We start from the raw sequence: 25916 nt of genomic DNA on the forward strand, positions 1-25916 counted from the left end.
AATAACTTGTGTTTTTGTTTTTTTTTCCTCATCTAAGATCTCGGGGTGCTTTTTAGCGACTAGCAACAGGCCTTCCCCTCCTGTCTCCCTCTGTTGGTCGATGCATTTTATTGTCCAGCACTTAGTGCGGGTGTAATGACGATAAAAAAACCTTGTAAAGCCTTCATAATACTCGCGGCTGGTGTTTTTTCAATTCTGAATATGGAGCTGTGCATTGACTGCTACTCGGCGTGGGGGTTGCCGATCACCCCAAGTTTGATTCATTTTCCTTACATTAGCGGCTCAAAATATTCCATAATATAAGACAACTGTGCATAAGACACACCCTTAATTTTTGTGTCATATTCTGGTATTTCATCTGTCACGAAACAGAATAAATCTCATCTTTTGTCAACTTCATATTTTCTTGTATTCATAGCCGTAACTTTTATATTTGTCGTGTTTTAAGTGTCGGATTGCTAGCGATCAGTGAACGCCTCGCCATGGTGCGTTCAAAGCAGTTGTTTTTCCTTTTCCTCGTGACACGGTTCGTTTTACCATGAATACCCCAAGTTGCGCAGCGTCCGTGTTTCACCAAGTTTATGATTGTGTATATATGCCAAAAGGCCACAATTAATAATAGAGTCAAATGAAACACTTTTCCCAGTTTTCTAACTGCTGCTGACCTTGCCACTCTTAACTCAAATCAGCTAGGGACATCGTAACTTTGACATAATGCTCTCCATTTTAGTAATATTCCTGTTTGTGAACAAGGACGGCTCGGACGATGGTTCAGCCTGCTTCCTTCTTTTATTGAAACTAACAATATCAGCAGACACTTGCTGCTGTTAGCTGCAACAGGCACTGGCTGCTGAAAATAACTGGCAGTGATAGAGTTAATGACTAGAAATTGAAGACTAGCATGCTTTAAATTTTCATTTTTTTATAAAAGAAACATTTTGGACACCCATGCATTTACCCGATTCCGAAGGAGCCATACGCTAACGCTTAGCAGCTCTCCCGGGGTCGTACAGATGACAAACGTTTAAGATGCGGACGTAATCGCGAGCCGGCTGGAAAGTTCTGGAGTCTCGTCCCAAAAAAAGAAAAAAGGCCAAGTTCAGTGACAGTCGAGGCACGGAACCTCGCCCACCCCCCTTCCTCGCTCAACCCCTTGGTTATATTTAACACAGATGTGGCAAATAATGGAAAAGCTGACTGAGGCGGGTTTTTGCCAAGCCCGCATCAGCGTTCCGTTGTCAACCCTTATAGAGGAAGTGCAGACGGAATGATGAGAATTGAGGTGTTTTTTAATGCAATTTCAATCGCTGTCGACGGGAGGAATCGAGTTTTTTGTTCCTATGAAGCTAGATTTCATCTTAAGGACTTTAGACCAGATGTGTCAAACCCGGTTTTATGGTGGGACACGTTGTAGATAGAGTTTCTGTTGGAGGGCCTTTATGACTGCGGTCAAATCATTTTGCAACACGATCGTCATACATTTACCTAGTTTTGAGATCATACGCTAGTACAAACTGTTATAATAATGTCACTTTGACCTTTAGTCACCCAAATGCGGCTGAATCCAATATTTAGTTTTAACCAGCATTTAATATAAATTTCTCAGGAAGCACAATCATGTCTCTGGGGTCAAAATGACCTGATGTGTGTTTAATCATCCAAAAATGTCATAACCTTTGTTTTAAATGTGGAAAACAAAGTAGGCAATAAGCTCATTCTTAATTTATACCTTAGTGTTATGTTTATTTCTCTGAAATAGTAATAACACGATTTGAAATCTCAGTAACAAACAAATCTTGATCTCCTTGCCGGCCACATAAAATGATGTGGCGGGCCGGATTTAGCCCCCAAACCTTGAGTTTGACACCTGTGATTTAGGCCTAATTTGTCCTGAATTCCAAGCGTTTTCTAAACACACATAGAGAGTTAGGGAAGAGCAGCGCACCTGCAGACTTCTAAAAAATGCAAACTACGGCGGTTTCATAATTCTTTCGCTCCTTCTGCCGCTTTAGTGGAAAGTAAATATTTCAATAGATGCATCCGTTTCATCTCCGGCCTTTACCGCTCTTTTACATCATTGCCCCTGCGAGCGCGTCTGCATTTTTTAGCAGGGAGTCGTACTGGCGCGCGCGCATGTCGTAGCGGCGATCATGTCATGTCAGCCCCAAATAGAAAAGGCGGCGAATGACTCCGGTCGTGCAGTGATTGCATGCGCCCATTGCGCAATAGGACAAACACATCGCACACTCCCTCACATTCCAGTCCTATTCTCGCTTGTTTGTCTTCTTTTTTTTTTTTTTTTTAAACAAACGCCACGCCCGACTCCAGGCCCGGCGGTCCGACTTATTTACAGCGCCCTGTTGAGTTACAAGCCGGCAGTCCTCGCCAAGTCATTATCGCAAGGCCTCGCTCGTTTTCAGCGCGCCGGTCGGAACCTTTTAAATTATCCCGGAAGCGGCCTGACAGGCAATCTTGAGGAAAGCGAGCGCGACGCGTTGTCGTTATACGGGGCTGTAAAAAAAAGAAAAAAAAAGTGTTGCTAAGCAAGTCACGCGTCTTGTCTGTGAACGTCGGCGGAACGCCTCGTGTCCCCAACATGACATGACTCATATACTACGATAACAAACTAAGCGAGAACAAATGGTGGACTTCATGCAGCAAAGATGGGGGAAGCATTCGCTACACTTGAACCAATCCGTTCGCTTTACTTGTTTTTATTTGAAATGTATTTCATTCATTTATTTTTATATATATTTAAATGTGAATTTTTGTCGTTCGATATGATTTTTGTTAAGAAGCCTCAATTTGCAAGACTCTGTCCTTAAGTGTAATGTGAATGTGAAATCTTCAAATTCAAATGGTCTCCAGTATAAAAGAGGTGAAAAAAAAAATCAAATGATAAAGTTTTCATTTAATCCCAAAGACATATTCTTTATGTTTTGATTTTTATGCCTTCTTAAAAAGAAACAATCCAGACAATCATCCAGCTATTTTTTTTTTATTTATTTTAAATACAACACAATCCAAAACTATACAACATAATATATGGCTAAAAGTGGGTGCTTCTGAATGAATTACATACTAAAGCAATTAAATACAATACAAATACAATACAATAAAACATTCAAGTGGAAGGTTAGCTAGCGAGTAAGCTAGGATAGCGCCGAGCTCGCCTGTCATCTCAATGAGGAGAAGCGTAAAATAGATGCAAGGATGTGATTGGTCCGAGCTAACGTGCAAATCAAGAGCAGCCCTAAAAAAATGGGGGGAACGCACAAACTCCGCCCCTGAATCTCAGCCAGTGGGAAGCTAGGCAAGCTAGCATATGTTCCCTGTGCTAATCTGCAGCTTTTATAGTAAGATGATTAAAGGATTGATAACCCTGCGTTTAAAAACAAAATGTCTGGAACCAGTTCAGGTCCGTTCGGTTTAGCCTTCGGTAACCTCCTACATTTTCCGAAACGAGCGCGAATTCAAATAAAAGCTCCGTCGGAACAATTCTCGGCGTGAGCCGCCGAGTCCGAGCGGGACCACCAGCTGGCCCGCCGGTCCTCGGTGCCGCCGGCGCTAATGCGAGCTGACGCAGCGTCTGGCCAAGGACATCTGGCAGACAATGGAGGCCACCAAGTGTCTGAACCCTATCGTGCTGACCACACACCCGTTGGTCACCTCTTGCGCCTTTGGATGTCTTAAGATCTTCTTGGTCAAGAAAACGTGTTACCTTGGCGAGTGTTACTTTAAGAATAACGTAGGCTGTCGATATAATATTCCAATTAGTTTGCTTTCAATTTGAAAATGAAAACATATTTTCCTGCTAAGGCCATTGAAGCGTTAAATTAGGTTTGCTGATACCAAAAAAGAACTGTTAAAACCTCACAATACTCCTGAAGTGCATTACTCAGGCTCAAAACGATTGATTGATGACCAAAAATTATTATAGATTAATTGGATAATCAATTAATCAAATAATAGTTGCATCTGTACTTATAATGCAATTAAAAAACCCATCAGTTTTCCAAATATGAATTTTTCAACAAAGAAAGAGGCAAAAAATTATCCATAAAACAAAAAAATATATCTATATATATTACTTTAGTAGCGTATAAACTTGTAGTTACATTTTTGGTATAGTCTTAAGATCTTCGTCTGTCCCAGGGCCACGTGTGAGGTCCCATGTAAAACAAATGCGTGCGTACGCTGCGGTTTTGGATCCAGTTGCAGCATGTCACCCTCATACATATATAATTTCCATGTCAATGTAATATTTCATTGTCAGGGGGCTTTACATTTTCCTCATATTGGCGCAAGCTTATGAAAGCCCACCTTGCGAGTTTGGAGGATGAATGCAAGCCCAAGTACCACAGTAACCGCCCGCAGCGTCGCTCGTAACCCCCCCCCCCCCCCCCCCCCCCCCCACCCCACCACCACCAAAAGCGAGACTTGACAACTGCATGATGGGGTATCACAGAGCTCTGCTGTAATGAAATTAGCGCTTGATGAGTTTCCATTAGAGTTTATGAGGTGTTCGTGTGTGCTTGTGTGTGTGTGTGTGTGTGTGTGTGCCCTTGGATTTGGCTACATAGTCGAGACCAAATCCCAGGTCTTTGGAGGGACCTCGTGCACTCGTGGGAACCGTTTTGGTGGAAACCACAAGTTCAGACCTGTTTTTAAGGGTCAGGCCTTGCTTTGCAATGGATTTGGAAAAAAGAAAAAGAGTATTCATAAAAAATACTTGAGAGCGCTGGCTTACAGGTCAGCTTGTCTATGTACTTGATTTTATTTATGTAAAATAACTCAAAATGTCCTTTTTTGTTAGTGTTATAAACTTAGAGAGAGAGAGACAAATATACACGCACACTATATATGTATGTGTATATATATATATATATATATATATATATATATATATATATATATACACGCACGGAAACATGCATATATTGGAGAAAGGGTTAGGGTTGGACAATCTTTTGTGGTTGTTATGTTGGGGTTAGGGCTAGGAAATATCATTATGTCATTTGGATGTCCCCACTATGATAGAAAAACCCTATTGTGTGTGCACATGTGTGTGTGTGTTTGTGAGACGACGTCCCGCTGTAGCCGCTCATGGCATTGATTCAGGGTGGGCTAACCATCTGGCTATAAACCTAAGACCCACTCGCTAATGGAATTTGTCCCCCCCCTTAGTGTGTGTGTGTGTGTGTGTGTGTGTGTGTGTTGAAATGTGTGTGTGTCTTGGGTAGCAGCTACACTAATAAAACTAATGGTTACATGTCTGAGGTCTGAAATGTCTAATTAAAGGAGATTAGATGAGAGATTGTTGTAGGTGCTGCGTATGCAGTTCTTGGAAGGTTTATCATGTTTATCACACCAATGCTAATTCCCGTTAGCCCATCAATTGTGTTTCAGGTTTATGTTAGCATGAAGCTAAGTGCCTTTTGTGGTTTGGTTCAGCATTTTCTATGCTGCAGTAATGTGCAAAATGGGATGTGTCTTCTTATTGTGCGTTTTATATAACGACGTCGAGCTAATATGTCCAAAAAATTCGAGTGCCGCGGCCATGTTCTGGGAGGGTGACGTTGACTATCCCAATCCTGTCATCAGATCAAAGACGATGCCCTAAATTTCCTAAATGTCTGCAAATGTCAGCGTGGCCTCCAGGCTGCTTGATGAGGCCTGTTTGTTTCTTCCTTGAAGATCCTGATATGTCACATTCCTTTGGGGATATTTTTTTTTTCCTTTTTCTTATTTTGGCTAAACAGTGAGCCCCAGTTTAAAATTGACACCTAAAACAAGACTTTTGAACATTGTATATGTTCACAACCAAGCCATAGTGGAAGTGCAACCATTAATCGATAATTGATCAATTATCAAATGATAAAATTACCGTACTAGCGACCCATGGCTAACCCGTTCAACTGTGAATTAAGCGGTAAAAGGCACTATAAATACGGGTTAGTAACCGTTACCGTTCCGCCATTTTGAATCTGGACCAGAATCTGCGGAGGAGAAGCCAACCAATAGCTTGCATGGAAGCAGTTTGACGTCAACAGTAAATAAGGGCTATTACCTAAAAACGCCAGCAGATGGAGGCAAAACAACACAAACGCAGCCAGCACCCTAGGGTCATGACAGTTGTTTTTGTCGCAAAGCCGGGAAATACCGTAAAGCGGGGAGGAAAAAAACTCAGTGTTCCACATCGCAACATGAAGAAAAAAAAAAACGTAAGCCAGGAACGCTGTAAGACAAGGGTCCACTGTACATATTGCATGAAAACAAATATGGAGTAATCCAAACACAATTATTCTATCCTAATACACAAACTATAAATAGCAATTTTTTCTTGCACGTCTGCTAGCTTAATGCCAAAACACTATAAATAAGCTAAGAAAAATTAGCATCAATGTTACGCTGATAATGAACCTCCAAAAAAAAAAAGACTTATGATATCTATGAATTGTTTTCCCGCAGTATAATATTTAAAGGGCTTAATGCTCACTCAAGGTCCATTTCAAGGTCAAACCGTTAGACAAGATGAGACAATGTCAGGAATGCTTGGCAGCTCCCATCAAAGTGTGGGAAAAATGAAGAAGAAAAGAAAGCAAGGAAGACGTGGATGCGTCTCGTCTCGGCTCGGCAGGCGGCGCGACGGCGTGAAAGCGGCAGCGGCAGGAGCGTTTGAGGCCCCCGAGTTGGCCTGTCAGGTCACGTATGTTTCCCCCCCAGAAAGTTGGCGCCGTTTATGTAACTTGACTTTTCCTCCCTTTGATGTTTGGTGCGCAACGGCGTTTGATATTTGCTAAGTGTATACAGTGAAGCCCCGCTTATCGCCAAGATACGTGCCAGAAAAGCCCAGCAAAATCATACAGAGACTGTAAGGAAAAATATGTTTTTGTATCCCTTTCCCCCTGCCACTTGAAACATATTTTAGCTTTTTAAAGCACTTTTTTAAGTATTCCTTTATCCCAGTTCTCATTAACTCATTCAATCTCAAAGGCGTAGCTCGACGTCTTTACAGGGTCCAGACATACCGTATCAGGAACTCATTTTTTAAATATATATTAGGGTAAAGCAGTTCTTCTCTAATAGTAGGGCGGGGGTGGTAGGTATGCCAGGGGGGGCGCGGATGAACCCAGGGAAAAGTCATGTGACGTTAAATTGAAATAAAATAAGAATTATCACCATCAGGCACTTTGATGCACTTGTTTTTTTTTTTCGGTTTTAGACTAAGCTGTAATGCATACAAACGCTGTAAAAAATAATTAACAGTTGTTGAAATTTATTTATATTGCTTTTTTCTTTTGATAATGTTAAAAATGTGTGTGTTTAATGTGTATTAGTTAACAAAGCTAATTGTTAGCATGCTACAAGGTGTGGAGGTCAGCGGGAGGCTACGGAACTGGGCCAACATTTGTCCAATTTGAGCTGAATGTGACGAGCGGTCGTTACGCAACCCCTCTGGCTCTCTGGACGCCAATTAGCGCGCTAATAGCTCGCGCCGTCGCGTCGTTTCATCCGTCTAATCGGCGGCGGAGCTCCGCGCGACACAAGGGATTTTTTTGTTCCGTTCGGTCTCATCATTAATTGGAGACTTTTTGTTCTTTCTGTCCACGGGTCGTCAACAGTTTTCACCTCGGAGTTGGGGACTCAACTCAACCGTAAATAATCATAAATTATGATCCCAAAGACCGAAAATAATTTTGGTTGATTGTTTGGTTGGCATTCCTGAATCTATGTATGTAATCTATGTTTCATGTTACAACGAATTTGGTCTTAATTTAAAAGAAAAGGTATTTTTATTGGCACAGCACTGAAAAGCAATAACCTATGTTTGCCGATGCCTCCAGAATCGCTGCTAAATGCTCCTGTGCCAACACTCACTTCTACAACTGAATTTAGCAATAACGTATTTCATGTTCCAATTAATTGGTTCCTAACTTGAAAAGAAAAATGTACTTTTCTGAGCAAAAACCTAGCTGTGCTGATACGTCCAGAAACCTTGTTATAGCCCCAATCTGTTCAGATTTTAGCAATAACATACTTCATGTTCCAAATCATTTGTTCTTAATTCGACAATAAAAAAGTACTTTTCTTGTCACGGCATTAAAGTGCAATAACCTCGATTTTCTAATACCTTAAGAAACCCTGTTTAATTCTCCCGTACACAGAACACAATATGAGTCAATCACCAACATGCACGGTATTTATGTATTACTTTTGATTTGATGTAACTGGCAAGAGAACGTCACGTCGGAATTGTCTGTGGTCCCACTTGACCAACGGGCCACTGAGAGCGGGAGCGGGATCATAAAAAGTCTTTGAGTGCTTGTGCTTATCGGGCAATGTTTTGGCCACCTTCACCGCGCGCTCTTTGACTCCGCTTACATAAGCGCGACCTCGGCCAGCTCGGCGCCGTTCCCTTTAAAAGCCAAACCGACCCACTATGTAGATTTGTGCTAATGAAGGGCGAGCAGGGCTGTTTGTGAAAAGGGGGTGGGGGGTGGGGGGCTACGCCATGGCAACGTGCGCTGGAATGAGGCTGCTGGAAGTTGAAGCTTTTGTTTGTTGTGACGTTTCCTGGCTGAGAGAGGCAACTTCATTGAAAATAAATATCACGTGTGTGCTAACGCAGCGAGTCGCACTCACGAAGGATATTCATTCCGTTTTACCCAAAACATTCACCTACTACCTTTATCTTTATTTACTCATGCCAGTGACATATTAAATTATTCTCCGACCGTGTGTATATTTTTTTGGTTTGTTTTTTATAACCAAGATGGCGGCACAGCCCTGGCAAACAGGATTGTAGGGATAGAGCGATTATTGACGATTATCGGCAACAGTTTTTGGCCTTTTGATGAATATCGAAGTTACTAAGCGGACTAAAGTATCTAGTTACTTTAGACGCTTCAGTACTAAAGTAATAAATTACATAAGGTAATTATTTGCGAAATTACCGTATTTTCCGCACTATGAGGCGACCTAAAAGCCTTCATGTTTTTTAAAAAGCTGATGGTGCGCCTTATATATGTATCAATATTGAGATTGGTAGATGGGGAATGAAGTGATAAAGTAAGATTTACGTGTTTCTTTTGTGTGTTTACAGTTGAACAAGGTTGCTCATATTGACATTGAGTGATTATGCTATTGGGAGTTTAGAGTTATTATTGTTATTACTTTGAGTATTAATATGTTGTGATTGAAAATTTTTTAAAATATGTCATTAATTGAGGGTGTGCCTTATAATCCGGTGCGCTTTACAGTGCGGAAAATACGGTAATTTGAATAAAGTAAGTAAGTAAATAAAGTTGGCCTGAATGTTAAAACGTTTCGGTGGTGTCCCGGTTTATCGGTCGCCGACTTGGTTGGCGTCACTGACTTGGCGTTGGCTCGTAATCCTGACAACTGTAAGTGCCTTCCCGCTTCCTGTTTTTGTCTTTCCCCTTCGGTCGACGCACGTCTCTGTCCTTAGAGGAGAAGATCAAGTGTTGTGGCATTCCACAGACAAACAAACAATAGCCCCGAACAATCCTTCGCTAATCTGTTCTTTTGTAGCTTGGTCTGTAAATAGCCAGCACGCACACAAACACACACACACACACACACACACACACACACACACACACACACACACACACACACAAGGTCAGTAATTAAGATTTCAGTGCAAATATAATCCCTTCGGTTTTGATGTCACGGGATTAAATCCAAGCGGCATCCATATTGCTGTTCGTCCAGCCTAATCAAAAGATTAAGGCCGCATCACACTAGGGGTCCACTAAATATTCGCGCGGCCGGAAGTGGGGTTACACCACTTTCGTGTTTGGCCGACAAATTAAGAATACGAGAAGTATTAAAGTACTCTCCGATACCAAGATGCGACTTAACGTTTCGTAATTTTGACGAGAATGGGTTCCATTTTTTGCCTGCTAGCCCCAATGCTAACATTGAATGCTATAGCTAGGCTAACAGAAATACCAATAGATGTTCTGAAATGATAAACCCTAACAACATGGCCGCCAGAAAAACAAATCCTGACAGTTCTTTCCAAAGCGATAAATAAAACAGGCGGTGACGGCGACGGAGGCGACACGGGACTGACCCGTCATCACGAGCGATAGCGAGACCGCGCGCGTCTGCGGCGGCTAAAAATAAAAGTCTCTCGCGCGCAATCGCCTGACAGGCGACTCGCTCCCAGACGCCAGACGCAAATTCAACTTAATAGACGGCAACAAGCGTGGCAAACATTTGCGCGTCCCCTGCGACCCGGCCGCAAATTGAGCGAAGGGCGTCGGGGACCGTAATTACATCCGCCGCCATCGTGTCAGCAAGTCAATTGTTTTCGAGAAGCCTTCAGGGAGGAGTCGCGCGGAGGAAACGGGCCTTTCAAGTCCCACCCTTCATTCGAGTTTATTTTCGATTAGATCAACTGCGCATTTATTTATTTATCTATTGTAATTCAAAATGAGTCATTTAAATAATTCAGACATATGATTAATTTGGGGCGGGAAGTTTAATCGTTTAAATGATATCCAGAGAAAATGGCTGATTGACTCATTCAATGCCAGGGACATATTTTCATGTTTTTTTAAGTATCTTGGATTTATTGTCTGGACTCTTAAAAATATGTCCTTGGCATTGAATGAGTTGAGTATCTGGGATTTAATGTCTGGACTCTGTTAAAAAAAAAAAAAAGTGAAAATACGTCCCTGGCATTGAATGATTAAATATCTGAGATTTAATGTCTGGCCCCTCAAAAAAAAAAATATAGTGAAAACACATCATTGGCATTGAATGAGTTAAAATTGAAAACAATGTATAAGACAACCACAGGAATTGTGTACTCATTTTAAAAATGTTTCTTAGTTTAACACAAAGTTAAATCAGAGGTAAAAAATGATTAATTAAATTCAATTATTTAAATATTTGATTTTTTTTAAATCCGTTATATGTGATTCAAATGAGAACCATAAAGTATGTTTCCATTAGTAATATTAATATTATAATTTAATCAGATCACAAGGCATTTTTTTCAGTTTCAATATATTGTAGTAATCCTTTAAACGAGATAACTGTAGACATATTGTTTTATATTTAAAAATTAAATAATGCTTAAAAAATGAATGGTCACTTTTCTAAAAAGAATTGAAAGATATATGAATAGCCTAAGAAAAGCCACAGCCCCTTTTGAAATTGAGGTTCGGAACATTTTCCTTTCCCCACCTTGAGGTCATTGACCACACCGAGCACACAATGCCATCGCGGGGGAGCGGATGAAAGCGAACCCCTAAAAGCTGAGGGATCTCCGTTCGCAGCAGGCTACTAAAGAGCCTGAAGATCTGACTTGAAAAATAAGGAGAGCCCCCCCCCCCACTCCCACCCCCACCTGAACCCTTTTACCTAGTGGCTTTGATCGCGGCCGCTCGGGCGCACCACCAATTTTTTTCCGCGTGGGATTTTATTTGTTGTGAAAGGGCTTGACTCGCAGCTCACCTCCCGTCCTCTCCCATCTGCTCCCGGAGGAACGGCCCGCGTCCACCCGCCCGTTGTTCCGTCGGCGGGAGTGGGAAAGGGTACGCGCGGGAAAGGGTGTGTTGCGAATAAAAACATGCAAGCGGAGAACAGATGTTAAGACTCATTTGATTTCGGGGTGCAACTCAGCATCGTTCGACGTTAGCAAAAACCTTCAAACTTATTCGAGAAAGCGAAGCAACGTCAAGAAAAGCCCACTAGAACATCGGAACTTTCTTGTTTATATTATTTATAGTTTGAAGGTGATCTGCTTATTCTGAATACAGCCATATATCCCTGGGTAAAAGGGTGTGTACACTTACGCAACCTCGATATTATATATCATTTTTTGACATCAAACGTTGTTGTTCAAATCTCCATCCCTGTGGTGTGTCAACTTGCAAAAGTAAAACAAAAATAATCTGTTGCAGCAGTGGTTCTCAACCTTTTTTTCAGAGATGTACCACCTGTGAAATATATTTTCAGCCAAGTACCCCTTAACCAGTGCGGAGAAGAAATCCCTTATCAAAAAGAAATAACTTCATTGCAAATAAATATTTTTCCCCCCAAAAATTGCAAATATAATGTGCTAGAACTGTTCTACAAAAAAAATGTGAAAATAAATATTTGTCTACAGGAAAATATTAAACATAAAGCGTCTTGTTTTGGGGTTACAGTAGAGATCTGTTCACAAAAATAAATAATTTAATTATTAATAAATATTTGTCCACAAAAAATAATCAACTTTAAGTGTCAGACCTGATCTAAAAATAAAAAATAAAAATAAAAAAGTATATATACATATACTTGACAGGTAACGAGAGGTGGCACGTGACTAGTCGGGTCGAACCATTCTAGTATGGGGAGAATCTGACTTTTTACAATAATGAAATTGAGTAACCCAATGAACATACAATTGAACAATTGAACTGAAAGGGAATTCAATAATTATTTCAATCTAAATCCCCTCTTAATATCCCCCTTTTGAGAACCACCCAACTTCCATTTAACTCTTTCAGTGCCATGGACAAGAATTTTCATCATGATGATTGTCTTCAACTACGTTATTGTTATTTTGAAATGAATGGATAGATGACACTCTCGGCCAGCGCTCTTAAGGTAAAATCTTACTTTCCTTTATGAGATAAAGAATTGAATCCAATCTTTCTTAACAGCCACATCCTATAAGATGAGGATGTGCACGCCTATACAACCAATTTTTTTTTTTTTTTCGTCTCAATAATGCTGTAGTGGTTACTTCGATTTGGGGGGTTGTAGACTTTTTCCAGCCACTTCATACCCAGAAAAGCTTTTGTCCGGGTCAGAGCGGGACGACGCGCCAGTACGGCTCGGCGTCGGAAGTGGAAGTGGGTCACAGCGGCGCTGTGACGTGATTGAAAGTGACGTGTGGCGGGGATGGAGGTAGGGCGCCGGGGAAGGACGCGCGGCGCCGCTGCCCGCGTCGCACGAACACCGAGCGCGAACGTTGCCGAGCCCGCTCCCATCCCGCCGGCTCACGGCTTTATTTTCGGCCGGGCCGTCGTTCTCGGTGGGGGGAGGGCGGGTTCTGATTGCTGGGCCGCTCCGTGCTTTGCAAGTCATTGGTTTAGAAATAGGAGAATGTTTTAGGATCAAAATATTTTGCAATATCGGGCAATGAATGGAAATTCATTTGGGATTCCTGGTATGTTCCCGATGTTGTGAAAGTACCCTGAATGCACCGCATATTTTGTGCAGCAAGCGTGTGACTTTGCGATTCTGCCGTCCCAAATGTGCTTTAGCCGTAAAAAAACAAACAAACAAAAAAACAGGGCTTTTTTTTTTTTTTTATAAAAAAATAAAAAAAAAATGAAAAAGGAAAAAAATATTGGCATCGTTGCTACATTCATCTCAGTTTAAAGTGAATATTGTGACTTTAAAATGAATTCTGACTTCATTCTCAGAATTCTGCTTTTAAAGTAAGAATTCTAACTTTAAAGCAGGGGTGTCAAAGTCGTTTCAGCTGCGAGCCACATTGAGGAAAATCTTTTCCTAAGTGGGCCAAATCAATCAAATAATAAAACAACCACTTCAGAGTTATTCTTCTATTCTCAGGTCTCTGATTTGAAAATCTAAACCCATTCGATAGCCAGAATCCTATTTTGTTGGCTCGTGGTCCCCAGTCGACTTAGCACGACGGCTAGCATGCCTGCTAGTAGGACGCACAAATTTGCCCCAGAAAACGTGTTTCCTTCCACCCCCACCTTCTTGTTGATATTCTCGCGGCCGATCCGAGACCAGTTTCAACGAACAAGGATGCGCATTCATCGGTCCGTCTTTGTTGCGCCTCGACGGTTAAAGAACCTTCACCTTAATCGGCTTGAGTGGCGGCGGAAGGTCAGGCCGGCCTCAAATCAGTCCAGATTAACGGGTCACAAGGCACAACCGGGAGATTAGCGACGTCCAAGTCTTTATACGTACAGTACACGCTGCTGCTGCTGCTGCTGTTTGTGTGCTGCAAGATGTACAGTGGACCCTAAAATCCTAAAAATTCTTGCTTGTTTAGGACTTAAAAATAGAAAAAAATTGTGTTCCTGATAAAGGCCGTTTTTGCATGTTTAGGATATCGGCCGAAAGCAGCCGCTGCGCCCATAAAAGCTTCATGCCGATGGGAGAATACCGTAGACAGGCTGACGGATTTACATTTGACACCATGTAGACCATGGGTCACATTGTAGTGCTAGTAGTGCTAGGCCGCTAAAAACTGTTCAAAAGGGGGTATTGGGAACAAAAAATGTGTAATAGTTGAAGAAAACAGGCAAAATTTGCTATTTTAGGCAGAAATTTGAAGTCATAATTAGTCATTCATGGGCCACGTAAAATGATGTGGAGGGCCGGATCTGGCCCCCGGGCCTTGAGTTTGACACCTGTGATGTAGACAGACAATTTTACAGTATTGACGAGCATACACACACACACATATATATATATATATATATATATATATATATTAAAGGCTGAAGAAAACTTTTCCAAGTTGTGCATCGCTATCTGAAGTCGGACAAAAGAAAGAGAAGGGAGTCGTCGGATGTCTTTCGTCAGTCCGTGTGCTCGTCAAACAAAAGCATACGGCTCGGTCTCGGTCCCGACGCGCCGTCTGATTCGGGCTTTGATGGCGCTGTAAATTAAACGGGGCTTTTTGGAGTACAGGCTCGGCGCCACCTGCGGGGACGGGGATGGCGCGCCCGGCGCGGCTCCTGTCCCCGCTCTGAACCCGCTTTCCTCGGCGGCAGGCGGGAAACTTGGCCGCCACGCGAAGGATGTGCAGTGCTTGTTTCCCGCCTTTATGGCAAACAGGAAAGAATATGGGGTCAGTGCCCAGGGAAGTTTGACGCTTTTCGGCTCCATATCCTTGAACAGATTCTGCTGAAAATGGCTTAGTGACTATTCGTTGAACATATATGCTTTACTGAATTACATTTCTAAGAAAAAAATAATTAAACAATGTCATTTTAAACTTAAGAAAATATATATTATTTTTATTTTTTCTTATTTTTCTAAGTACATCGTCATGTGACTTTCACAATTTTTTTAAATCAGATTTTTAACTTAAAAAAATGATTTGTGCATCTGTCTGTCTATCTATCTATCTATCTATCTATCTATCTATCTATCTATCTATCTGTCTGTCTGTCTGTCTGTCTGTCTGTCTGTCTGTCTGTCTGTCCGTATTTAGGTTTGAAAAAGGAACCTGTTGTCTAAATTCGCTAGCGTGAACTTCCTTTCGGCACAAACCTCCTGCGGGTCTTCTGGCGCAGACTGCCGCCTCCTTTTTTCCCCGTCTTGACGTCTTTTGAAATGCTAATGGAGTCTCCTCCCCTCTTTTCTTCTTCTTCTTCTGCTGCAGATTCGTCCTCCAACTACATCCGTCAGCTGGAGACCAAAGTGCGAATCCTGGAAGACGACAACAACAAGCTCCTGTCGCAGGTGAGGCGTCGCGGTGACAGCCCGCATCAACTCGATCCGAAATGACCCAAAAATACGTCGTTCAAAGAAAAATGATAAAGATTTGAATTAATTGGGAAAAAAAGAATTAAGAGTGTCAACAAATGAGCAAAAAAAAAGAGAATTCCAAATTAAAATCCAATGTTTTGATTTGATTCAGCACAAATGACATCACAGTTGCTGAAGACCAATCACAACTCAGTTTGCCAAAGTGAGAAAACAGCTAAGCTGTGATTGGCTGTTAGTCAAACTCCGAGCAACTACTATTTTTATTCGATAGCAGGCGAGATGAATAAAAACGCTGCTTAATTCAAATTCCACACAGACTACGATTTAAGTTAACTTTAGGGATTCGCTTAAATTTTATGATGTGTTACTGCCAAAGTAGCAATATCCCACCAAGCTCTTAAGTATGGCTTTCTCGCTAACCATTTTCAAGCTACAACCATTTGAAATAGCGTTACGAAAACAGAATATTTTATTGTAAAAAACGTTGGCGTCTAAAAGTTTAAAAAAACCAACACAGGTTCCATTTACTTCCTGTGGCAGCTGAAATCTGCAAATTTGAAGAACTATTTAGAGGAGAATCACACGGTCCTCAGCGTTTGACGAGAGTTTTGCTGCTGTCTGCCTGCGCGTGTCTCGCTGTTGACGCATGTTTAATTCATGGCGGAGGCTTCAATGGCGAGCATCGCTTAGCCCCCGTGGCAAAAGTGCGAGGAGACGGCAAAATGACAAGAATCCAGCCGCGTTAACCTCCGCATGACTTCGCCCACGTTCGGAAGATGCCGGCGCGGAGGTGGGTGGGGGCGCGTACGTGGGGAGTGAAAGGGGTTCGCGGCAAGGTCACGCCCGTCTGCGTGAAGGCGTAAGGAGTCCTCATTAGGAACAACCGCCGCGCTCTCGCAGACATCTGACAGTCCTACTCAATACGTTTTGTGGTCTTTCATCAGATAATGACGCCTTTTGACTCGACTGCTTTATTTCAGTCATTTAGTTGTTTTTTTTTTCGCTCGTGGAGTTGGGAATTTTCCATTTTTCACTCAAATGACACCACTGCTTATTTCTATTATTTTGAGTTTTGGTTTTTATTTCTCCAAATGCCCCAAACACGGTCAACAGTATTGCTGTCTTTCCGTCTGCAGGCTCACAGCCGTTATAGTTTATCGCAAATACAAATGAAGAAGGTAACCGCTCGTCTGTTTTTCCACTTACTTGCCTCTGTGGTGGCGGAACTTTCAAATCAGCTTTTGGGGCTTTCTTCTGCAAGGGGTGGACAGGTATGGGTGAAAAATCATTACATGATGTAATTGCATGATTTAATATGTGAATACTCAAACCCATGATTGTTGGCTAATTCGGCATCATTGTAGTTTTCACGCTGAGTAATTACCTATGGGGGCCATAGCATTAGCCTCCAAAAAACCTTGCACACGGCTCATAAGAGCTCATAAGCACGATAGATGTCACCAGAAATCTCGAAATTAAGAGATCTTAAATGCGCATAGAAAAACACGAGTAATAGAGAAGAAAAAATAAACAAGACTAGAGCCGTGTCCCAGACGAGAGGCATAGCATAAGCCTGGAAAAATAAAACCTTGCACATACCACTTAGATGCCATCATGAATTTCAAAACCAAGTGATCTTAGACAAAAATGAAAAAAAAACATAAGAAATAAAGGGGAAAAAAACAAGAGTCGAGCCATGTGCCCAACAGGGGGCATAGCATAAGCCTGGAAAAAAAATTGCACATGCCACATGGATGTCATCACAGATCCCTACACGCATATCACATCATTAATACATTAGCTAAAATAAGCTAATCTTGGCAAACAACCAATAGCAGTTGATGGTGTTTTGCTTGTCATTTGAACATTGTAGTTAAATTGTATGCTAAATTTCTCTAGATTGCTAAAACAATATCATTTGAATCTGACTTTGAGCCTTCAAGCCCTTGTGCTAAGCTAAGGTAAGCAGTTGATGCCTTTAGCCTAGCATGATCTCGAGTCAAAGCACTTAGTGAGCGTGTCAGTTGTCCCGAGTGTCCAGGCCTTTTTTTGTCTCTCATTGTCCATGTTTTCCGCGCAAGGTGAGCAAAGGCTACGTTTGCTCGGCGGTGCATTAAAGAAGTTGCTCTTGTCTCGGCTTGACGCGATGTCTGCCGGCGGCGGCGGCATAAATATTTGACACGACAAGAAAGACACAGGTAGAGCCGCGCATCCATAATGCATCAGGAGACTTTCTTTTGAGCGACTCTTCTTTGGAACGAATAAAAAGTGTCTGGGCTTGACGGGCCTCTTACGGGGGAGATTACTTTGCCTGCTCGTTCAACTTCCTGCCAGGAGGGAACAAAAGTCTCTTATCGCAGGAATGTTGACCTTTGCGTGGACGCTCCAAACGTGCGGATATTAAGCTGCAAAGACGCAAGCGTGAGGAGAACAGGTGTGCACGTTCACGCGCGATCCAAAAATTGGTCGAACACACAATGCTCACGTCATGTTCGCTAGCGTTTCGGAAGATAATGACTCGCTTGTACCTCGGGCAAGTTGCGTGTTATGTTTGAAAAGGTCAACGCTCCCCCTTAAAAAAAAAAAAAAAAAACTCACCTGAGGGAGATTTATTTAGAAAAAGGCAAGGCTAATTAACTCTTTCTGTAGACTTCCCACAATTTCTCATGTAAAAACCAGGCTAGCAGCACAATTAGCAGGAAGAAAATTAGCAAGTGCGCATAAAGTAACAACATAAAAAAAATATATTTTTTTTTTTAAATGATGCAGATATTTCTACAATATCACTACTTGAAAAAAAGCTAAAAAAAATCACATAAGCACATATTTAAATGTAAAAAAACAGGCTGGCAATGTAGCCAATGGCAATGTTATTGTTTTTTTTTTATTAATAAAATTGCTATTTATTGAGTGACTTTTGCAAGAAAAACACATACAAGTTGTGGTCATAATTGAAAAGCCGTACTAATCGAAACCGCAATGTAACGGGGAATCCTGTGTTTACGAAGAATTATTGACAAATGCTAATTGTTGAAAAAATACTACAACAATAGTAATTGGACAAGCTAGCTTAGACACGCAGGAACATACCCGCAAAGACCCGCAATTCCCTCATTTGAAGATTAAAATAAATGCAACCGTACAGTAAATGGACATTGCCCACAGGAATCCGATTTTGTCGTTTGTGACGCTAAAGATGCAAGTTAGCCACCGGGCCTGGTCGCTCTTATTATTCCGATGAGATCATCGATGGTTTTGTTTCAGTCCAGCGGACGTGACATTTTCCCAGCCGCCAAGCCCCGCAGACAAACGTGACGAGATGCCGGCGTGCCTTTTTAGCTATTGAGAAGAGCGCCCGCGCTACGGGAAGGACGGCAAAAGGTTAGCGGGATGCTCAGCGTGCGCTCGAGAGATAACGGAGGAAGACGACAAATGCTGCGCTCGTAGATGAGGCGCTATTTATAGCATCGGCGCTCCCAGGCCTCGCGTGTTTATACACTGGCGGTGAGAACGTAACGCCTGATCGGCGGGGTCACCATTAGGCCTTAAAGGGATAATCAACTCATTCGGCCATTTTCAGCTGTGGAAATTGTAATATTTTGTCAATGCTTCTTAATGTAAAAAGCATAAGCATTGCCTGCGCTTCAGGCGTGGGATCCAACCGATCACAGCTCACCTGTTTTCTGGGTTTGGTCATGTGACAGCAAGTGGAGAAAAGTGTTTTTCAAGGCTGCGTGAACGATCGTCAGATTCGTTCTAACCCTAACCCTCCTTTAGTCCAACACTCAAAAAAATGAAAAAAAAAATACCTAGGATAGAAGGTCTGGAAAAAACCCCCAAAGGGGTAAAAATACGTCTTTGGCATTGAACGAGTTAAAACAAAAGACTAGTATTATGTCCATTCCTTTGACTTTTACACTAAAGTCATTTCACAGCATTGAAAGAAGACACTAGGGAGCTGAAATTTCACCCAGGTGGTGGCAACATGTCAAAGTTTATTTTAGTTATCACACTATTATGATTTTGCCATCACTTGGCTAAATTACTGTGAAAATGATGTGACCCAAAATGGTCAAAATACTGCACATGGTTATTGGACGTTTTTAGATCATTTTCATAAAAATATTGGATTTATCTTGTTGTACGACATTAAAAATTACCAGACGTTTGTATGTCCCAATGTCAGGTATTGGAATCGGGCCTGTACTGGTCATTTTTCGATGTATTGGGTTTTAAGGCTGTGATACCAGCAACTGATACTTCTGACATGAACTAAGTCCTCCTCACCAGTAGTTGGCGCTACACCGTGGTGGTTTGATGCAGGGTGAATCATGATGTTTCAGAATTTCTGTAATTTTCTGTTCAAATTGTATGTATCAAAAGTAGTAGTGGTATCAGTACCCACATGCTCTTGGTGAGTTTTCAAAATATTCTATTGGTCCTTCGATTTCATTTTCTAATTATTATCTTATGTGATCAATGTGTCTTGAAACGAGTTTTCTTTTTTTTTAACTTCCTCCAAATTCTTCAACTTGGTGCATGTTGTGCTGTGGCTGTTTGCTTGCGTTTTGGGGCCGCGGGTTCAAACTGGATGCGTTTCTTTTTATAGAAATCTTTCTATTCATGTATTCATAATGGCGATCATCATGGTGATTGCGTTTGTGCGCTCAGTGTAATCCAGGTGACTTGCGAGCCCTGCGGAAAGGGATGACCCTCTACCACTCCGAGTCGCAGCTGTCCTCGCTACCCCAGCGCCAGGACGCCATGCACGGCGTGGTCAGTACGCACACACACACATTTGTACACCTTTTTTGGTTAGAAAGTCGGTTTGGGGTTTTGAACGTACGAGTAAGGTTTCAAATCAGGTTTTCCAGCTATGGTTTCATCTTAGGGTTTTAAGAGAAGGTTAATGCTTCAAATTTAAGTTTGGAGCTAAGGTTGGGGTTTCAAATTGGGGTTTGGGACGATGGTTCGGCTTTCAAATTAGCGTTTCAAATGGGTCACGGTTTCAAATTAGGGTTTCAAGACCATTTTTGGGGCGTGCCTTTTTCAATTGCCTGAGCTGCGCGCGACTTTTCCCTCGCAACAAATCGTTCCCCATCACGCAGCCGGCCGGCGCCAACTCGTCAGCCGTCTTTTCCGCCGACGGCGCCGCGGCCGAGTTCCGGCCGAGACGCCGATGAGATCCGATCCCGCCGCTCCCTTCCGGGTCAGCGAAGCAAATCTCGGAAATGTCCAAATCCGTTTCGCTCGCGGGACGACAAAGCTGAAGGGGGGGAGGGTGCTCGCACGCTCGTCAGAAGCGCCTTTGCATATTTGTTTTCGTCCTCCGCCGAAAGCGTCGGCGCCGTTTTCGCTTTACGTAAAGCTGAAGGTCGTCCTTTGATGTCGGGACCTTCACCAAGAGCCTTTGGGATTTCCACGCATTCTTAGTGCAAATGAGGCCTTGGAAAAAATATGTAAATGTTCTAGAAAACTCCTAGAGTCTAACGACGAAAGCCATTTACAAGCCGCGCATGTCGGCGGAAGCTAACGCTAACCTTGTCGTTCGCGTTCAGGTTTCTGGTCGTCTTCCCACCAGCGAATCGTCTCCGGCCACCGGATATTTGTCGTGCGCGCAGAAACCCGAGGCGGTGGTGCACGCCATGAAGGTGAGTCAGGGGGCGGGGCTTCCGCCTCTGCCGCCGGTTTTGGTGGCCCGCCGCCGTCGCGGCTAACTCGATATGGGGTCGCGCAGGTTCTGGAGGTCCACGAAAATTTGGACAAGCAAGTTCCCGAAGACTACGAGGACGACCTCAGCGAGAAAGAGAAGGCCATCGTCAGGGAGATGTGCAACGTACGTAAGCCCGCCCACGCGTGTTTGTCTTCCTATCTTAGTGGGGACATCCTATTGACGTAATGCATTTGCTAGCCTCTGTCCCGAACCTTAACCGTCACAAGCGTTTGCCTGACCCCTACCAAAATCCAATTCAAACACAATTTCTAAAATTCAAAAACTGTTCCGGACTGAAGGGGTAAAAACCAGAGCAGTTATGCTTTTTATTTTTCCCATTTCTCAAAGATATAAACCTTCCCTTTCTTTCTTTTCTTTTTTTAATTAAATAGAAAAATTCGACTTTCCTGAATTTTTAAGACTTTGATGTCCTTTTCGTTCATTACCGTGCCTTCTGATCGTATTGTTTTCATTGATAAAATTGTAAAAGGATATATAATCACAATATTACAACATCACACCAACTTAAATATGATTAAAAAAAGGTAAATATGAGGATTGGTTAAAGGGGTTAAAGGGCAAAATATTATTGAAAGAGAAATATAATTTTCGAATGAAGAAAAATGCCGTTTTTTTTTTAAAACAATTGTACTCTTTCTTAACAAATATTTTTTCATGAAGTTGTTATTCATATTATATAAATATTTTTCAGGAAATAAGAGCAAAGCTGTAACATTTTTTCTCCTTGAAAAATATGTTTCAAAAGGAAAAAAGTCAAGTATCCAACTTCTTCTCAACTATAAGTCCCAAAATATAGTCCAAAATGTATTTTCAGGTTTTGTTGCCAATTGTGCGCATTTGCTATTTTGGGCTGCAATGAAAAGTTTGTGGCAAACAAACAAGAGGCGCTTTTTTCCCGTGGTCACTTTTTATTCACTAAATCAGGTCATTCCGCTAATGAGCTGCTGCCGCCGCCGCCGCCGCCGCCGTCCATTTTGTCTTTCTGGCTCTCTTTGGTTTTGCCTCCCTCCATCGTTAGCCGGCCAGGGACCAGGACGTCCCGGCAATTAAATCCTTCTCGGCCGTCGACGAGTGGGATGAAAAGGTGCTTGTGATGACGGACTGAGACACGCACACAAACGCACACAATGAAAGCTGTGTGTGTGTGTGTGTGTGTGTGTGTGTCTCAGGGGCCACACCAGCACAAAGAGGAAGCAAAGTTTCATTAGTGTCTATTTTAGGCATTGAGGGTTTTTTTTTTTCAAAATTCCATTAGTTTGACAGTAATCCCTCCCTCTATCGTAGTACAGTGTACGTTCCACAATCCAGACCACCCTCACAAAAACACATTTATATATATGTAACTTTTGACACATCGAAGCGACACAATTAAGTCCTAGTGTGCTCAGTAGAGGACATCCTGGCCTTTCAAAATGATGTCTCATGAGCAGGGATAAAGAGTAAATATCTTCTCAACCCGGCTGATTCTTTGTGTCCACTGTAGTGGTCATTTGATTTCGGTCGATCTCTTTTGAATCGATGGAGCAACCCTTCCACGTTCTCGTGCGCTCAGTAAAGGACACCCCGGCCTTTCCGATGATATCTCACACGTTGGGGCGGAATGCAGTTGACTTTGCCGAGACAAAACGGACACGGCGGCGGACACAAATTTATCCGGGAAGTCCAAAACACGCGCCGTTGTTTTTGTGATTTTTGAACGCGCAGGTGGTGTGGAGGAAGCTGGGCGACGCGGCCGGCTCCAAGCTGTCCATCCGCCAGCACCTGTCGGGCAACCAGTTCAAGGGGCCGCTGTAGTGGCCTCTGCCAGCGGGGGGCGCCCCGGCAGCCCGCAACGCCAATGCCGGGACCGGCTCGTGACCGCTTTTGACTTTGACCGCGGCGTCGCGGCCACGTGACTTTCCGGCCCGTCGCCTCGGAAACGGGATGCGCCGACGCCGCGCGGTTTCAAGCACAGTCGCCACTAAAGACGGTGGGCATCTTTTTTTTTTTTTTTTTTTTTTTTGATACCGGCTCCCGCAGCGCCCCCTAGCTCCTGTGTGGCGGGCACCGCTTTTGGATCCCCTCCCAGGCTGACCCTATTGGGTTTCTTTCCGGTGAATTCATTCAACGTCGCTCAAAGCCCCCACCCATCAAATTTGATGTAGCCTAACGTTGAAACGAAAATTTGTAAAGGTGCCCCGTCCTGTTTATCACTAGTGACTATAAACTGTAGAAACACTTCTAGTGTCAAGTGGTGTGGCCCCGATTGTGACTTAGCGCCTTTTGGGGCTCGATAACGTTGTATATTCTGTATAAAAAACAACAACAAATAATAACAATAGAAACACTTCAATGTACCGTTTTAATTTTATGTTTCACCAGCGAGGAGTAAAATTGAAGGGGGGGGGGGGTAAAATAAATATACTGCGAGGTTAAAGTTGGAAACTGATTTTTTGTATTATTATTAGTAGTAGTAAAATACCATAAATTGTTGTGTGTTTCAATGGGGAAAAAGTCAAATTGGAAAAATTTTTGTACTCTTCCAGAGGAAATTAAATTCTTTTTTCTGACCTTTAACCTTTTGAAACTCATCAACATTTTCTTTATTAAAAAGGAACCACTTCAAATAAAAATTTTTTGAAAGTTTTCCTCAAATCTGTAGCAAATCTGTATGAAAGAAAGTAGTTCGAAATAATCAATCAATCAAATTTTATTTGATTGCAGAATAAGCAAAAAAGTCAAACTGTAGCTAATAAAGTTTTTAGAAGAAATTAAAGATTTTCTTCCAATGTTGTTTTCACATTTTCTGATCTTTTAAAAACGTCGTAAAAGTACTACTTAAGATAGTATATTTGTCATTACTAAAAAGAAACCACGTGTACATTTCTTCTTATAATTAGAAAGTTTTTCCTCAAAAAATGTCCTTGAAAGAAAGTCGTTTCAAAAGTAAAAAAAAATAAATAAAAAAGTAAAACAGTAGTTAAATAGGTACTGTAAAAGTAATTTTAATTATGAAAAAAAATGTTTGTTTTTTTCCCTCGGAACTTGACTTTACCCTGCAAAATCGAGCTTTCCAACTTTATTCTCGCTTTCCGCTTCTAATTCTGATATGTGTGGGCGTGGCCACGCGATCAACAATTTAGCGCAGCGCACACTTTAGCGTTTCCTGTGAATACCATTTGTTATTCTGTGACAACTAGTTCTCTCTTGGGGAAGGTGAATTTTCTTGTTTAGTTCGGGAAACATTGAAAGGGGCCCGTTTGGATGCTGTGTGCATGCTCGACAATCACGTACGTTCTCAGGTCGGCGTTGCGTGGAAGCCCGAAGCGTCTCGCTGTCGCAAAACCCGAGCCCGTTGACGCTCTGCATGTTTGTATGGTTCTGACCTGTTAGCTGTACCCCTTCAAAATCTTAACGACAAAAAAAAAAAACTTTTGCTGATGTCAGTATCGAGATGGAAGCGGTGCTTCGTCTTGATGCGTTCACTCGCAAAATAAAATGTGTTCACTGTGCACCTGTGTTCACGAGTAATCGATATTAGGGCCACACTCAAAAAAAATACAAAATAAACCAACGACATACATCGACATGCGCAAGTCAATACCCCATGGCATTATGGGAAAAAAAGGCTATGTTTTTAGCATTCATTAGACTCTATTTAGAAAGTACAGTATCTAAGGTAGAATTTGTTTTACCAAATCATTTTTAATGTAATGGGGTATTTAATTAAAAAACAACAATAAAAAAAACTTTTTTCAAACCAGAAAAAAACAAGAACAGTTGGCTTGATGAAATAATATAATTTTCATCCTGAGAAAGTTATCCTCTTGAAAATAAAAATGTATGTCCAGTGTTCGTTGTACTGGGATGGAAAAAAGTATTTGCAAAAAAAAAAGTGGTTTATCAAGAGAATCTGGCACTTTTTTTGTTTTTAGATATTTTTTTAAACGCTGTAAAACACACACACACACATTGTCTTGAGGAAACTTCACACCCAAAAAAAATATGGAGATTAAATGTGGAGCTTTTGGGACGTTATCTCGGAAATTGTTGTACTTTTTATAGTAAAATGTGACTTTTTTTTTGTTTCTTCCCCCTCCTTCTGCGTCCAGTGTGGCCCTAATATTAATGATTTACACTCCACTAATTTCCAGTAAAAAGTGTCCTTTTTTTCTAGAAAGCGATTGGAAGCCATGATTCTTGTAGAAAAGTGTAAATAGACATTTGGATTTGTCCGTGTTTTGCATTTGAAGCACTCGTTCGAGCGACTGCGGTAGTCGCTAGCATGACTGTAACGTCTTCCCGTCCACCTCAAGGCATCCGAGCGGATGGCAGCTGGCGGAATAGAATCAGGAGAGAAAATAAACTAAGAGTTGATTAAACCGGTCTGCTGCTGAGTTTCTTCTTTTTTTTGCACCAACACTGCCCCCTCGTGGCACTAATGGGAATGTTTGTAATGTAGTTTAGCCTAGCCTACATGAATCGCGGGTAGCAAATGCAATCTGTTGTCGAAGAGTACTCTCTTGACGCTTAAGTTATCTTCGGCATACTTTGGGTTCAGTCATGTGATCTCTGAACTCCATTCAGATTCAAGTACTTACGCAAAGGCGGAAGTAAAGTTTTAAGATATGGATTTTCCTGCGCGAGGTTAATTGTATACAACGTTCTACTGAAATATAGCCGCTAGATTTGGTTAAAT

The 25916-nt window shown here is 42.0% G+C and overlaps 1 protein-coding gene across 3 annotated transcripts in view; it reads left to right on the top strand.

Moving 5' to 3' along the window:
• LOC148406873 (coiled-coil domain-containing protein 85C-B-like) overlaps positions 1-25603 on the top strand; it is a 37762-nt gene extending 12159 nt beyond the window's left edge. The window contains exons 2-7 of one of the 3 annotated variants that reach the window (XM_088403233.1): positions 15398-15477; positions 16641-16775; positions 20176-20280; positions 21063-21155; positions 21242-21340; positions 22943-25603. In XM_088403233.1, coding sequence (XP_088259359.1) covers positions 15398-15477; positions 16641-16775; positions 20176-20280; positions 21063-21155; positions 21242-21340; positions 22943-23032 — 602 coding nt within the window. In that variant the 3' untranslated portion in view covers positions 23033-25603. The remainder of the gene's footprint in view (positions 1-15397; positions 15478-16640; positions 16776-20175; positions 20281-21062; positions 21156-21241; positions 21341-22942) is intronic. The other 2 variants (XM_088403234.1, XM_088403235.1) reach the window with 2 other exon arrangements.
• The last annotated feature ends 313 nt before the right edge of the window (positions 25604-25916 follow it).

This window comes from Hippichthys cyanospilos, chromosome 20 (genome assembly GCF_059441005.1).
Source record: "Hippichthys cyanospilos isolate Australia breed blue-spotted pipefish chromosome 20, RoL_Hcya_1.0, whole genome shotgun sequence".
NCBI lineage: Eukaryota > Metazoa > Chordata > Actinopteri > Syngnathiformes > Syngnathidae > Hippichthys > Hippichthys cyanospilos.